The 16,550-nt window shown below is 48.9% G+C and overlaps 1 protein-coding gene across 1 annotated transcript in view; it reads right to left on the reverse strand.

Moving 5' to 3' along the window:
• LOC112070895 (rho family-interacting cell polarization regulator 2-like) overlaps window positions 1-16,550 on the reverse strand; it is a gene marked incomplete at its 5' end in the record, with an annotated part of 58,926 nt that overhangs the window by 19,192 nt on the left and 23,184 nt on the right. Inside the window, 12 exon segments of the mRNA XM_024138347.2 lie at window positions 36-168; window positions 353-521; window positions 1,200-1,369; window positions 2,109-2,373; window positions 2,491-2,930; window positions 3,848-4,063; window positions 4,388-4,517; window positions 5,439-5,587; window positions 5,918-6,043; window positions 6,300-6,343; window positions 6,509-6,572; window positions 6,755-6,904. Coding sequence (XP_023994115.1) covers window positions 36-168; window positions 353-521; window positions 1,200-1,369; window positions 2,109-2,373; window positions 2,491-2,930; window positions 3,848-4,063; window positions 4,388-4,517; window positions 5,439-5,587; window positions 5,918-6,043; window positions 6,300-6,343; window positions 6,509-6,572; window positions 6,755-6,904 — 2,056 coding nt within the window.

Below are 16,550 nucleotides of genomic sequence, written 5' to 3' on the forward strand. Positions count from 1 at the left end.
TGACTCTGTCCCCTGCTCCAGAGTAGACTACTCACCGTCAGCAGCAGAGGTGATGCTCCCCAGGCGTTCTGTGCTGATCTCTCCCAGTTCCTCTAACAGCTGAGTCTGAGCTGAGAGCTTCTGGAGCTGGGCTCGACGCTGCCAAGGGCTCCCCCCACTGGACAGGAGCTGTCATTACACACAGACACAGTCGCACGTAGTCGTGGCCAATAAATGATAGGAGAGCTTCCACCCCGCACTATTAGATCGATGCAAATTACATTTTACTACAACCGCTCCATAATTAGTTTTCAGTCTGTTAAGATTGTTATCGATTAGAAATGTTTGAAATGACTGGAACACGTTAATTCACCTGGATGAGATGGTCGCAGTACTGCAGGTGAATGACGATGGCCACGTCCAGGTTCTCGTTGCCGGTGGTGAGAGGCAGGGGGCTGCCGGCCACACTGTTGCCCACCCCGGTGTCCTCCGTCAGGGCTTCACTCAGGTGACCCCTGGCCTCTGGGTGCGGGCCTCCAGGTCTGTTAAGACAGACAGGAGATACACACAGTCACCAGAAGGACGCAGTAGAGTATAGAAGTATAGAAGTGCACTACAATCACTACTAAAGCCATTAGAATATAACAGTATGTGAATCAGCATGATATGGGATGCTAGAGTTAAATGCAGTACGAATCCATTAATTTAAAGCTACAATATGTAATTCTTTGGGGCGACCCACATCTAGATGTGTATAAGAGACAGGAGATAGATAGAGGGGGGAGAGAGAGATAGGGAGAGAGAGAGTGGGGACTGTCTCTTATACACATCTAGATGTGTATAAGAGACAGGATAGAGGGGGGAGAGAGAGAGAGACAGATAGAGGGGGGAGAGAGAGAGAGACAGATAGAGGGGGGAGAGAGAGAGAGACAGATAGAGGGGGGAGAGAGAGAGACAGATAGAGGGGGGGGGGGGGGGGGGGAGACAGAGGGGAGAAAAACAGCCTGGGTTAGTCCCACACACATACACAGGCCCAGTAGAATCTCATTGGCCGTGGAGGGACAGTGGGGTTAGCAGACAGAGGTTAGAGGCAGATGGAAGGAGACAGGCAGGGTCACCACCACCATCTCCCAGGCAGGGACAGAGGGGTAGTAGACTAGCGAGAGGACAGGGGAGGGGACTTGCCCTCCCCCTCCTCACGTCCCTCCCTCCTGACTTACTCGATGCTCTCCGCCTCCATGTCAAAGAACACGGAGCGCTGGAGGGCGTGGTCATCACCCGTGTCATCGTCGTCAAAGTCGGAGGTGTTGAGGAAGTCGAAGCTCTCCAGGGCGCTCTCAACCATCAGGCTGAGGCTGGACGACCTGCTCCGGTGGCCCGGGAGACGGCACTGAGGGAGAGATCAGACCCTGAAAAACCCTGCAGGGTGTGGCTTGTCTGCTAATGCCAGACTAGGTTGGCCTACTACTGAGGGAGAGACGACCTGCAGCCATAGGGGATTCAACTGGATGTCAAGGCTACAGTCACAATAAAACTTTTGTACATAAACAACTATCATAAACTACCGCTCTTACAAATTTGTCAGCAGATAATACATTTTCATAAAGGTCAACAGAAACAATGTAGCCTCAGCTTGAATTTAAGGTAGCGTAGTGGTTAAGAGCATTGGGCCAGTAACCGAAAGGTCGCTGGTTTGAATCCCCAAGCCGAGTAGGTGAAAAATCTGTCGATGTGCCCATGAGCAAGGCACTTACCCCTAATTGGATAACTGGATAAGAGCGTAACAGGAGCGTAAAATGTAACAGGTAATGCACCGGGGTTGGGGTCAAATCTGTCTGAAGTCAATTCAGGATTTGAAATGATTTTTTTTCTTAAATACAAATGTTTAACTTTGGTGTAAACTAAAGGTGTGTTAGAATTATTTTTGTTGTATTAATGCTATTTAATCTCTCCTCAGACTAATATTATTCTGTTTGTCCTGTGGGTACCTTTGCCACTGTTCCACCCCTTGTGTATTGCGCTGTCGTGGTGTATTTGTTAAATTAAATGTCAAATTCAGCTAATATTGCATTGACCCCCCAACCCTGTGATGCACACACAGTTGCTTGAGGAGAAAGTACAGGCCTGACCTTGAGTAGGTCCTCCAGGCGCATCACTTCCTGTTCCAGGTCCTGTAGCTCTCTACAGCGTTGTCCCAGTGACTCTAGCCTCAGTAGCAGACTCTGCAGGGTTTCTTCCAGGCTGCTCTCCAGGAAGGCCCTGCTCCCCTCCCCAGCCCAGCTCAGAACCCCCGCCTCGGGCAGAATGTCAGACGATGTCAGCCTCCTCACCAGTTGCCTGGTCAAACTGCCTGGTTCTTCAGTGTCAAGTTCTACGGGCTTCAGCAGCTCCGAGCTGACAATAGAATACAATTTAATAGAATACGTTAAAATACAACACAATTTCATTGTCCCTCAAGGGGAGATTCGTTTGGCCTCTGCGTATCATAAAGACAAAACATCCATCTATTACCTGTCATCTTCATCTCCATCGCTGTCCGGCCCAGCGTGGTCCGGAACCACACCCCCGGGACCGACCGCAGATAACTGCCTCTCCGAGCAGAGAGAGACGGATCCTCCGTTAGACTGGGACTCCGCCCTCTCCCACTCTGACTCCGCCTCCTCACTGACCAGGCTGGTACTCACGCTGCCGCTGCTACCGCGACTCTCCTCTTCCTCCTCACCTTCCTCTGCCTCTTCCACTACGTCTGCATGTATTCGAACGGTGACTTCAACGTTGGGGATTTGGGGCTGGGGGCAGGTCTCAGGGGGCGTTATGGTGATTTCGGGGTTGGACTGGCCGGGGGCGAGGCTGGGGGAGGAGACTGAAGTATCGGAGAAGGTGAAGGAGAGGCGCTTGCACTCGGCGTTACCACACCCACCGTTCTCAAAGACGTCATCAGGGAGGGTGGACTGGAGAGAGGCAGAGGGAGAGAGAGGCAGAGAGGGAGAGAGGGAGAGAGAGGCAGAGAGGGAGAGAGAGGCAAGAGAGGAGTAGAGCGGCAGAGAGTGAGAGAGAGAGAGAGAGGCAGAGGAGAGGAGGCAGAGAGAGAGCAGGCAGAGAGAGAGAGGCAGAGTGAGAGTGGAGTGAGAGTGAGAGAGGAGAGAGGGAGAGAGGGAGGAGAGGGAAGAGGGGAGGGAGAGAGAGAGGCAGAGAGTGAGAGAGGGAGAGATGGAGAGGGAGAGGGAGGGAGAGAGGGAGAGAGAGAAAGAAGAGCATCACAGTAAACTCCTCTTTTCTACTTCTACTGTTCTAACACAGCCCACCAAGCCATCCATACTAACATAAGCAGCCACACAGAACAGCATGCTAACAATAAGCAGCCACACAGACAGCATGCTAACAATAAGCAGCCACACAGACAGCCATGCTAGGGGACAATAAACAGCCACACGCAGCATGCTACAATAACAGCCACACAGACAGCATGCTAACAATAAGCAGCCACACAGACAGCATGCTAACAATAACAGCCACACAGACAGCATCTAACAATAAACACCACACAGACGATGCTAACAATAGCAGCCACACAACAGCAGATGCTAAAATAAGGCAGGCACACAGACAGCATGCTAACAAAAGTGAAAAGCATCACAAGACAGCAATGACTAACCATAAGCAGCCACAGGACAGCATGCTAACATAAGAGGCACAGCCACACAAAACAGCATGCTAACAATAAACAGCCACACAGACAGCATGCTAACAATAAACAGCCACACAGACAGCATGCTAACAATAAACAGCCACACAGACAGAATGCTAACAATAAGCAGGCACAGCCACACAGACAGGGGGAATCGGGGCTAGCCCTAACCTAGCACACCTCAGTCACATAACCCTCCAGGCTGGACTTGGGCCTGGGGCGGAGGGAGACCAGGTCGCCAAACGAGCGACTGCGTCTCAGCTTCTCTAACAGGGAGTTCCTCAGACCGTGGAGGAAGGACAGGCGATGCTGGGTCGGTGACAGGCGATGCTGGGTCGGGGACAGGCGATGCTGGGTCAGGCAGGGACGATGCTGGGTCGGGGAGGGGTGCCACTTCTTTACCACACACAAAGGGAGCAGGAGAGGGAGGGGCCGGAGGAGAAATGGGTGAGTGGTGGGGGGGAGGGATGGGTGAGTTAGGGTTAGTTAGCCTTAGCCATTGCACTGCATTCATAGACAGACACAAGCTGTTGGTTTCACAATCCAGTCAACACAAGGGCAGTGTTAGTGAGACAGTGCAACGAGGAATCCTGTGTTGTGAGTGAGCAGTATGCTGCGTTATAAGACAGCAATGGGACTAGGAGTCATAGATCCTTAGATCCATACCCACTCCCCTCCCCTATCCCACTCCAGYGAGAAGAGGCTCTGTGTGGGACTCACAAAGAAGGASTGGTCCTGGAAGGTGGGTGTCTCTGGCGTGCCCTGGCTGTAGACAGACACCCGTCTCTGTAGGGCGGTGGCCTTGCTCACGTTCCCTGAAGACAGGGTCAGGTCTTCCACATCGAACGGACTGCATGGGGGGAGAGCAGAGAGACAGTCAGAAGGAGAAAGAGTCCATTAGAGAACTATAAACTACTAGGTGAATGCAGCTGTAACGCTGGAGCAGACACCCAGGTTCTCCAGAAGAGGGCAGCGTTACAGTATAACTTCATCACTTAGTCAACATTAACCGATGTAACTAACCACCGTAGTAGCATGCATGGTGTAGTTATAATACTTTATACAACGGGTGGGTCTAAATCCTGAATGCTGATTGGTTAAAAGCGCATTCCAGCCAGTGTCTATTCCACAAGTTACCACCAATCTATAAGGTTAAAATGCCTATTTACTCTGTTCCATCTGACTGTACAATCCACTGTCTCATCAGCCCAGGTAGAGAAGTTATAAACTTGATCTTCACTATAAAAATCCTCCAGACATTCTCTTTATTTTAGACTAACATTTAGTTTAACAGCAGAGATTTGTATAAACCTTACTGTCTGTTTCTCTACGTCCTAAAGAATGCTTTGTTTCGGCTACAAAAACAATAGTTTTGAAGTTGGTGTTGATGTTTTTCTGCTCCTTGAACACCACCAATAACTTTAACCTCCTGTGATTCAGATTCAACAGTCACTAGTCGCACCTTAAAAACATGTACACCACTCAAATAGACATTTAATTAAGTCCACTGACAACAGGGGACCCCAAACATTTTTCTTTCAGTGAAGGGGTCATAATATTTTGTAGCTTAAAAGGTCAAAACATTTTTTGCCACATTTGTAGGTAGAAAACAGAGTTTCTGTTTATTACAACCTATCTAGCGGCTACCAGAGGTTACCGACGTAACCCCGGTTCTATGAACCAAACGCGAGTTTCTCTCGCACAACCCCATTTTCAAATCAGGCGACCCCACATGGGGTCATGACCCCTATTTTAGGAAACTCTGACTTACAACCATGTGACCTCCAGGTTGAGTTTGATGGTTCCCAGGTCATTAACGTCTACAGCCACCACCTGAGGCATGGCCGTGAACAGATCCTTGGTCTCACAGATCACACTGCCCACCAGGATGTGAGTGGCCAGGCCCTTCAGCTCCGTCACCTGATTGGACCACAGACAGCAAGTTAGAGCTGATTGGACCAGAGACAGGAAGTTAGAGGTCAGATCACACTGCCCACCAGGATGTGTGGCTAGACCCTTCAGCTCTGTCACCTGATTGGAACAAAGACAGATAGTTGGGACCAGGGGTCAAAGGTAATTTGGCTTCAGAACCTTTGGAGGACTGTGGTTTGCCCTCAGAAAGGGTTTGATAGGGGCAGCATTCAAAATGAAATACATTGCAGACGCATGTCAGATCCCCGCCCGCCTGGATAGGTATTTAACATATCAGCTAACCAACCGCATCATATGATATAACATTCTCATGTGTACCTTGATGTTGATGAGGTCTGTGATGAGGGGCATGAAGACCATCTCCTCTCCGTCCCAACTCTGTCTGGAGTTCACCTCTATCTTCCCCTTCAGCTTCCAGCGCTGACGCCCATACCGCATAAAGATCTGACGGAGGGATGAAGGGAGAGAAACAGAGAGAGATGGAAGGAGGGTGGAGAGGGAGAAAGGAAGAGAGAGAGAGAAAGGGGGGGGCGAAAGAGAGCAGTTAGAGATAGATGCAAGGCCAAGGAGACAGAAGTCAAGAGCCATGAAACAGTTGTTTTTATGTATTCATAATTGCCATTTTGGAGCCAGTCTGCAGATTGGGAAAGATACAGTTGTCTACTTCTGATGTAGAGAGGGCCTCATTCATATAACTCACCTCATACTGGTCTCCTGGACAGAGACGAGCAAAGCCAGCTAGACCTGAAGTGAGAGAGGGATGGAGAGAGAAAGAGAAGGGGGAAACAGAGAGAGAGTGAAAGAGAAATGAAGAGATACTTGTGTAAAATCGATCATTGCTTGTTTGTCTCCAGTTTTCCCTACGAGATACCTCAACTCTACCGGCTGTCCCACTGGTCTCAGTCTTACCTTTCATTTTGATATGGAACTCCCCCAGCATGTTCTCCAGCTCCCCCTCTAACGTGCTCATATTCTGGGGAGGAAGGCAGAATGATCAGCCCAAAAACAAAAGAACAACAAGAGACAAACCAAACCATTCATCAAACTTTGACATCAGGCACCAGAACTGTGTTAGATCTCAGTGGGTGATCGTATGGTGCCGGTGAATGGGCTGATGATTACACAGTATAGTTGTGTGTGTGCGTGGATTCACACCTCTGTGTACTCCTTGTATCTGCGGTTGACCTCTGACATGCTCTCTCTGGTGGCCTTGGTGGAGGGAGATGCAGAGAAGGCCTGRTTCATCTTACTGGCTCCSTCCCTCAGCCTGCGCTGGATACAGAACGCCTCATACAGCTCATCCACCTGCAGGGGACACAGAGGGTCATAGTTCAAATCTATACACCGTAGCATAGAGAGGGTTACACACTTAGACATGTAGAAAGTACAGAGAGCAGAGGGTTATAGCCTTAAAATACACAACAAAGAGAGGGCTACAGATTTATAACCTATATCAAAGTATGCCTTTCACAAACACACATACTCGGCACGTTCTACCGATCGTTGCAATAACGGTCTGGGAAGCTTGTGATGTTCATTCAGGGTAAACAGAAGCCCGGGCCTGAAACAAGCTTGTGATGCTCCATTCAGGGGTAAACAGAAGCCCGGGGCCTGAAACAAGCTTGTGATGTTCCATTCAGGGTAAACAAAAGCCCTGGGCTGAAACAAGCTTGTGATGTTCCATTCAGGGTAAACAGAAGCCCGGGGCCTGAAACAAGCTTGTGATGGTTCCAGTTCGGAGTGCCGGGTGCTAAACACGAAGCCTCTGGTCTGCAACGCTGACAAGCTTGTGATGTTCCATTCAGGGTAAACAGAAGCCTGGGCCTGAAACAAGCTTGTGATGTCCATTCAGCGTAAACAGAAGCCCGGGCCTGAAACAAGCTTGTGATGTTCCATTCAGGTAAACAGAAGCCCGGGCCTGAAACAAGCTTGTGATGTTCCGGGACAAGCGTGTCAGCGGCGCGTCTCTAAACAGAGCCGAAGAGCCACCTGGGCTGCGAAGGTCTTACCAACAAGCTTGTGCATGTTCGACACCGGCTTTCAGCGACAGCAAGCCGCTGATAACACAACGACGAAGCCCTTGCGCCGCTTCTAGAAAGCCAACTCCTGCTTCGCTCGCAACTGCTTCGACCACTGCCGTCAGGGTAACAGACACGCCCTGGCCTGACGAACGACAAGCTTGCGTCGGATCGTTCCGACATACTCATTGGCAGTCAGACACCACGAGCTCAAGCGCCTTGGGTCCTGACAACAGCCAGCCTTGTCGACTGCTTCAGGTCACGAGGTGACCACGAGAACGGCCCTGGCGCCCTGAAGACCGAGACCGCTGCTGGATGTCTGCCAGTCCGAAGCGTGGGCCGCGGTAGAACACGACGCTCCCTGAGTGCCGCGCAGGCCAACCCAAGGGCCTGCTAGGTGAGTTTTCCACTTACCACGCGGCGTACAACACCACACAGATCGCGCCGAGGCGCCTGCAGCGCAAGCACGGCTGTGTGCACTGTATTGCGCCACGGTGCGCGCGGGCGCTGCACAGGACAGACAGCAGGCCGGCGCCGGACGCCGCGCGGCGCGCGCGGAGCGCGCGCTGGCACGGACAGCGTCGGGACGGCGACACGCGCCCGTCTGGCGTCGCGCAGCGGCCTGTGCGCCCACAGCAGATCGTGCCCGAGCGCAGGCGTCACACGTACAGAAGCCCTGGCCTGAAACAAGCTTGTGATGTTCCATTCAGCTGTAAACAGAAAGCCCGGGCGCTTGAGGAGAACAAAGGGCGGTATGTGATGTCTCCATGCACAGGCGGCGCTGGTCACCACAGGGCAGAGCCCGGGGCGCCGAACGACACAGCTTGTACTGTTCCATAGCAGGAGCGTAACAGAAGCCCGGCGGCCTGACACAAGGCTCTGGGATGTTCCAGTCAGGGTAAACAGAAGCCGCTGGGCCTGAAGACCAAGCTTGGTCAGGACATCTAATTCCATCCGTCCCCCTGCTTACATAAAGACTACTGCGACACTACTTCAGCACTGCCAGATGACGGCGGCGGGTGGCTACCTTGAGTACGGACTCAGTCTGCGTTCCGGGCGAAGGCTGATTACCATGTCTGCAGCGAGGCGGGAGATGATGTGTCTGCACATACCACACAACCGAGCACGCGAGGCTCCAAACCCTTTATCAGGCTAGATCTTAGCAGCATTGTACCCATCACCGCAGCACACCGCGTGCACGCGACCCTGACATCGCTCCCTCTGGCCATACGTCAACTTATTGTTAAAACCCATGGACTTCGAGGAGAGGGCACATGACTGGAGCATCCCCCTTCATATTAACTATGTTAAACCCATGGACTGAGGAGAGGCACACTGACTGACATCCCCCTTCATATTAACTATGTTAAACCCATGGACTGAGGAGAGAAAAGGGGATCGAGGGCTGGAGAAAGACAGCTGGCAAGGACCTCAACATGACAGCAGAACATAATGCCCAGACTGTGAGCAGAGCAACAAGCCCAACCTCCAACTATTACACCCCCCCCCAAGCCCCATCCTGCGACCTAAGAGGTATGTATCAGATGCTCAACATGCTCTGCTCACACCTACTGTGATGGTCCAGACCTAAACCACACCAAAACAACACTAGACACTATGGAACACAAAGATTTTACTATCTCATCCTGGAATATAGAATGTCTGAGGTCATCTGCCTTTGGCCTAAAGAACCGGAACCCAGACTTCATCAAAGACATTGGAAATGCAGACATTGTCATCCTACAAGAAACCTGGTATAAAGGAGACGGACCCACTGGTTGCCCTCTAGGTTACAGAGCGCTGGGAGTCCCATCCACCAAACTACCAGGTGTGAAACAGGGAAGAGACTCAGGGGGTATGCTACTTTGGTATAGAGCAGACCTAACCCACTCTATTAAATTAGTCAAAACAGGAACATTTTACATCTGGCTAGAAATTATTAAGGAAATTATCTCAACAGAGAAAAATGCCCTCCTGTGTGCTACCTAAACCCCCCAAGTAGAATCCCCATACTTTAACAATGACAGCTTCTCCATCCCAGAGGGGGAGATCAACCATTTCCAGGCCCAGGGACGTGTACTGGTCTGTGGTGAACTAAATGCCAGAACTGGACAAGAACCTGACACCCTCAGCACACAGGGGGACAAACACCTACCTGGAGGTGACAGCATTCCCTCCCCCATATGCCCCCKTAGMCACAACTATGACAAAACAACCAACAAAAACAGGTCACAACTCCTGCAGCTCTGTCCTACGCTGGGTATGTACATAGTCAAGGTTAGGCTTCYATGAGACTCCTTTAGTAGGTACACCCACAGCTCATCCCTTGACAGTAGTACAGTAGATTACTTTATCACTGACNATGAGACTCCTTTAGTAGGTACACCCACAGCTCATCCCTTGACAGTAGTACAGTAGATTACTTTATCACTGACTTCAACCCAGAGTCTCTCAGAGCGTTCACAGTCAGCCCACTGACACCCCTATTAGACCACAGAAAAATCACAGTCTACTTGAACAAAGCTGTTTGCTGATGATCTGGTGCTGCTGTCCCTAACCAAGGAGGGCCTACAGCAGCACCTAGATCTTCTGCACAGATTCTGTCAGACCTGGGCTGGGTCCTGACAGACCTGGGCTGGGTCCTGACAGACCTGGGCTGGGCCCTGACAGACCTGGGCTGGGCCCTGACAGACCTAGGCTGGGCCCTGACAGACCTGGGCCCTGACAGTAAATCTCAGGAAGACAAAAATAAAGGTGTTCTATAAAAGGTCCAGTCGCAAGGACCACAAATACAAATTCTACCTACACACCGTTGCCTTAGAGCACACAAAAAAAACGAGAAATACCTCAGCCTAAACATCAACGCCACAGGTAACTTCCACAAAGCTGTGAATGATCTGAGAGACAAGGCAAGACGGGCCTTCTACGCCATCAGCCACGCCTGGCTAAAAATATTGTATCAGTTATAGAACCCATTGCCATTTATGGCTGTGAGGTCTCAGGTCTCCTTACCAACCAAGAATTCACACCAAATTTAGACTCTGCATGCATAATTCTGAAAAAACATCCTCTGTGTACAACGTAAAACACCAAATAATGCATGCAAAGCAGAATTAGGCCAATAACCGCTAATGATCAAAATCCAGAAAAGAGCCGTAAATTCTACAACGACCTAAAAGGAAGCGATTCCCAAACCTTCCATGACAAAGCCATCACCTACAGAGAGATTAACCTGGAGAAGAGTCCCCTAAGCATGCTGGTCCTGGGGCTCTGTTCACAAACACAACAGACCCCACAGAGCCCCAGGACAGCAACACAATTAGACCCAAGCAAATCATGAGAAAACAAAAAGATAATTACTTGACACAATGGAAAGAATTAACAAAGAAACAGAGCAAACTAGAATGCTATTTGGCCCTAAACAGAGAGTACACAGTGGCAGAATACCTGACCACTGTGACTATGTAGACTCAGTGAGCATAGCCTTGCTATTGAGAGAGGCCGCCGTAGGCAGACCTGGCTCTCAAGAGAAGACAAGCTATGTGCACACTGCCCACAAAATGAGGTGGAAACTGAGCTGCACTTCCTAACCTCCTGCCAAATATTAGAGACACATATTTCCCTCAGATTACACAGACCCACAAAGAATTTGAAAACAAACCCAATTTTGATAAACTCCCATATCTACTGGGTGAAATTCCACAGTGTGCCATCACAGCAGCAAGATTTGTGACCTGTTGCCACAAGAAAAGGGCAACCAGTGAAGAACAAACACCATTCTAAATACAACCTGTTTACTTTTATTTATTTTCCATTTTGTACTTGAACTATTTTCACATCATTACAACACTACATAGCCATACTGACATTTGAAATGTGTCTATTCATTCTAAACTTGTGTTTAATGTTTACTGTTTATTTCACTTTTGTTAATTATCTATTTAACTTGCTTTGGCAATGTAAACATGTGTTTCCCAATAAAGCCTCTTAAATTGAAATGAATTGCAGGAGGAAACAGAGGAAAACAGAGCGAGAGAGCGTGAGAGAGACAGTGAGAGAGAGTGAGATAGAGAGAGAGTGAGAGAGACAGTGAGAGTGAGATAGAGAGCGTGAGAGAGAGAGAGAGAGAGAGAGAGAGGAGTAGAGGAGAAGAGAGAGAGGGGAGAGAGAGAGAGAGAGAGAGGAGGGAAGAGAGTAAGGGTAGTGGTTCACTGCAGAGGAGAGAGAGAGAGAGAGAGAGAGAGAGAGGAGAAGAGACGAGAGGAGAGAACCGAGATGAGCGCATGAGACGATAGAGAGAATAGAAGAGGAGAGTAGAGGATGAGTGCACGAAGGGAGTGAAAGATACGAGGACGGATGTATGGGCAGCAGTAGTCTGAAGATATGCCGTGAATGAAGAGATTGAATAAAGTGAGAAGACGCCTGATGAGTGTGTAGAGGGCGTCGAGAGGGTGGAGAAGACCAGACGCGGATGATCGAGAGAGAGGGATACAGAGAAGGGAAGAAGAAGAGGGAGGGAGAAAGTGAGAAGAGGACGAATTTGTATCGAAGATGAAAAGAGAGAGCAAGGAGGGGAGATTGAGAAGATGATGTATCGATACTGAGAGCGTACGCGATAGAAGAAGAAGAGTAGAGAGCTTATAGAGAGAGAGAGTAGTGAACAAGCGAGTAGGAAGAGAGAGGTGAGAGCAGAGCGTTAGATAATTGTGAGAGTCGTGTATACATTCAGGCATGTTTATAGTGAGTAGTCCGTGTGAGTGAAATAGATAGAGAGAGCAAGGGATTAAGAGGCAGACGTATAGGCAGAGAAGACAGAGCTCTCGCTTGATATCGAGCTCAGGAAAACTTATTTCCAGGTGTCTGTCTGACAAGATGAAAGATAGTTGAGTTAGCCTTAAAGAAGCAGACGCACAGTGTCAGTATGCGCAGTGGCCTCTTAACGAACAGGGAGGCATAGGCTACTGTACTGATTGTTGTGAATGCGTAGAGACAGGGGGTGATGAAGAGACATTAGTTATGTTAATTAGATAGAGAATAAATGTGGATTGTTACAGTTTTTCAATATGATCAGTTACTAGTGCTGTAAGGTATTGAGAATTTTCAACGGAGTGTTGAGAAGATAGAGTAAGTCTTTTTTAGATTCTGGTGGCCGGAATTGGAGCTGGACAAGAGACTAAGGCGTTGAGCTTGCTAGTAGAGATACAGTAGAGAGTTTCCTTCATAGAAGTGCTCCAGTGATGATAGACAGCAGCGCTAGTGAGGTAGTAGAGAGACAGTGATATGTAGTGTGTGGCAGTAAATTCAGATATAGAGAGGGAATGCGTCATAGGCAATGATGCCTAGCAGCTGGAGAGTACGAAGCATAGCTCCTGTGAGCAAGTCGACGCTTCTGCAGAGTCGCGTTCGAGTAGTGAGAGAGAGGTGACGCAAGATCAAGAAGATTGAGATTCAGTACATGTATGCGAGAACATCAGGCTACGATGAGCATGATAGTCGAGATGAGAGAGAGGACGAGAGAGACCATGGTAGAACTCACATGGTAAGATTCAAGTAGCTTGTACTGGCTACTGATCGTAGCAATGATAGGAGAGAGAGAGATATGCATTGAATAGAGCTAAAATGTAAGAAACTGTGAGTCGATGTTTTGAGACAGGTAAACAAAGAAAGTGAAGAAAGAGAGGGGAGGACGAAGCAGACGGTGTACACGTAGAGATCCTCTGCAAGGCTAGCGCTTAGTTGTGCTGTGCCTTTCTGTCGTTTGTGTGGTATTTTTGGCCCTGTTCAAGATACTCACGGTGGGGGGAGCAGCAGACGCGGTTAGTGGATTCGGTATGTAGGCTCTCGAGCTGATCTGAAGTTTTTTTCAAGCACTCTGCACGCCAGCACTGTCTATAGATCACAAACCAGCGCAGTTAAGCTGGATAGAAGTGATACCAAACTAGTGCGCCGTCGGAGTACGATTAAATAGGGCTCCCCGAATTTACAAAAGCATATATAAATATCTACGAGGGAGGATGGAAGAGGAGAGAGAGAGATAAGAATTTATGATTTACGTGAGAGATATGATAACCAAGTAGGTAGATGGGGAATGTAGTATGAGGGGGCTGTTGTTAATAATTGACTTTGTTTTTTAAACCTAGCACCTTTTCTTCATCGCAATGTTCTTGCGTGGTATGAGGCAGATATAGTTAGCTTAAGTACTACTAATCAGTCCAATTCTTGCTCTCCATCCTCCATCTGCCTTCTGATGCATGGTGTGTTATGAGAGTTATTATAATGTGATGATATATTCCTGATCTAGTCGGGAGCCTTCGAGGAGTAGAAGTAGCAGAGGAAGGGTCGATAGAAGCCCTATACGCGTGCCCTATCACGGATCAAACTACTAAGCCTACGTCACGTGCTCTTTAAAGATAAGCCTGCAGGATAAACACACCTGGAGAGGGCAATCAAAGGCATATTCAGGCGTCGGCGTGAAGCTCAGTGACTTTGATGGTAGCGTCCTTTAAGGTTCTGCTCAGGGGGAACGCGAGGGAAATGGCCCATCGATCCTATAGAAGTCTTGACAATCATAGCAGGCCAGAGCAGGTGGTTGGAGGGGAGGAGGATGTAGCTAATCATTTAGAGGAAATAGCAGGGTTGATGATGACTGATGGATGATGCGCAATGCAGATTGAGCAACGCGCGGTAAGCAGCCGCTGGCACGTCTATCAGTGGGATGTGTCATGTTTGGCAATGTTGTATACGGAAGGAAGAGGGAACCACCATGCACTGGGAACTGGCTGTCTCTACGCGCGCACCCAGCGACTCCCCCTCCATTAGCATCATCGGGACCCCGCTCAGAGGAGTCGCTGACCGTTCCACCAGCGGGATGAGAACAAGGATATCTACCGGTCTATATACACCGGACGAGCAGGCCCACTACTACTCGCCGCCAACCCGCCCCATCCTGGTCTGTGGTTGTGGTGGGCTTGCCTATTTAATTGGTGGTGCGATCGCGTGGAACTGAAAGCTCGTAACATACACCCTTAATGGACTCTCCGGCTAGAGATCGTATTCTCTCTCTCAGCTGGAGAGCTGAGCGACAGAGCTGAGAGAGTAGTAGCAGACATAGCTGTACGTATGAGTCAGAGTCTTGAGGAGTTGAAAGACGCTAGGGACTTGCGATGCAGTGGCCTCTAGAGCGAGAGAGAGAGGGCAAGCCCGTGCGTCGCGAGTCAGCGACGGAGAGAGGGACGCTAAAGGGCTGAGCATAGCTAGAGGAGAGAGAGAAAGGGCTGAGTCACCTTGACTTAGATGAGAGGATGAAAGGGCATTGAGTCATCAGAGAGAGGGAGAAATGGCTAGATGATCAAGCAATCAATTTAGATGAAGAGGTAAGTGGAAGAAACATGGTGCTGAGTCATATCTGGGAGTATGTAGGAATAGATAAGGGCTTGAGATCCCATAACGAGAGATGTGTTAAGAGGGGGACAATGTAGATTCATACAGATAGAAGAAGGAGAAAGGGTTGAATCTTACAGAAGTAGAGGAGAATAAGGGTCTGATGGCTCAATCTGGAGTAGAAGAAGAAAAGGGGCTGAGAACTCATAAGATCTTAGAAGAGTGTCGCCGTCGAGTGCTAACAGAGGGATGAGTATCATACAGAGAGTGAGGAGACGAAAGGATGTTTTTAAGGGTACTCACAGAAGAGGAGATAGGGGGGTCTGAGTCTCATAACGAGAGTCCGTGTAAATGGGAACTGCATGGTACTGTCTTTAATCATTGAGCAGAGAGAAAGGTAAGAAGTTTTTGGAGAGTGGATGTGTAGTTATTTATATACGAGAGGAGGACTGAAAGATATATCTGTTCTGGATAGCTTGATTTTTGAAGTCAGATGAGAGAGGGTAATAAGATGACTTTGACTATTGGGACTGTGGTTTAGTTATCCGAGAGAGGGAAAGGGCTGATGGTCGGAGAGGCTAGGTAGTAGTGGATGTTTGAGAAGAAGAGAAGATCTGATTCAGAGCAACTGAGGAGGTATTGAATGAGATGACTCTGACATTGTTGTTTATCACATGGGGATGTGAAACGTACTCCTCAGCCTTAAGTGTCCCACTTGGCGTCGCCCTAATTATAGCTCTTTTTGAGGTGGTGCGATCGGCTAAGAGGAATGGTTTCGTGTCTTGGTGAGTGCAGAGGTGCTCTGTAGATCGCAGCTGCTAAGCCTGCGCTGCCACGTATGGGCTGTACAGAGGAGAGCGTGGTACGCTAGCGCACGCAGCAGCAGACATCCTTACACATTGCTTGTTCTGATAATTTCCTTTTTAAAAGTACTAAAATGTATATTACTGGACTGTTGGAGCTAATAACACTACACTCAGATCAATCTGGTTATCACTGTAGGCCTCTTGTCAAAATACTTGTACGCGCCAATACTTTGGATTTGATTACCTTTCTCAACTGATCAGGAAGTTTACTAATTATTCCATCAAAGAGTCTATAATTAATTCAGTAATCACGATGAGTCATCCATTCAATTTATAACTCTTAAACCAAGTGTCACATAAAAGTTACTTTAAGCTTATATAACGATTGCAGAGGGGGAGAGTGCAGGTACCAGGATACCTCTTCTGTGAACTTCAACTAACGCTGGCATACGCGCATTCAGGTCACCAGAGTTGGATCTAGTTGCTGAATAGGGACTTGGTGGAGGCGAGGAGACAGACACCGCTGGTGTCAGTCGTCTACAGGTGGGATGCTGCTGGTGTTCAGTCAGTCTAAGATGGGATGCTTAGCATTTGGCAGGTTAGCAGGTGGAGAAGACATGAACATGCATTATTGTACTGACGCAATATATGTTGACTCATGACCTACACTGAGACTCCTGATACCTACGACTCTGCTAAGAGCACACATGGACTTTCTGGAGCTGGAGGATGTAGCTCTAAGTGTTG

The sequence above is a fragment of the Salvelinus sp. IW2-2015 genome, unplaced genomic scaffold (assembly GCF_002910315.2).
Source record: "Salvelinus sp. IW2-2015 unplaced genomic scaffold, ASM291031v2 Un_scaffold1453, whole genome shotgun sequence".
In the NCBI taxonomy this organism is placed as follows: Eukaryota; Metazoa; Chordata; class Actinopteri; order Salmoniformes; family Salmonidae; genus Salvelinus; species Salvelinus sp. IW2-2015.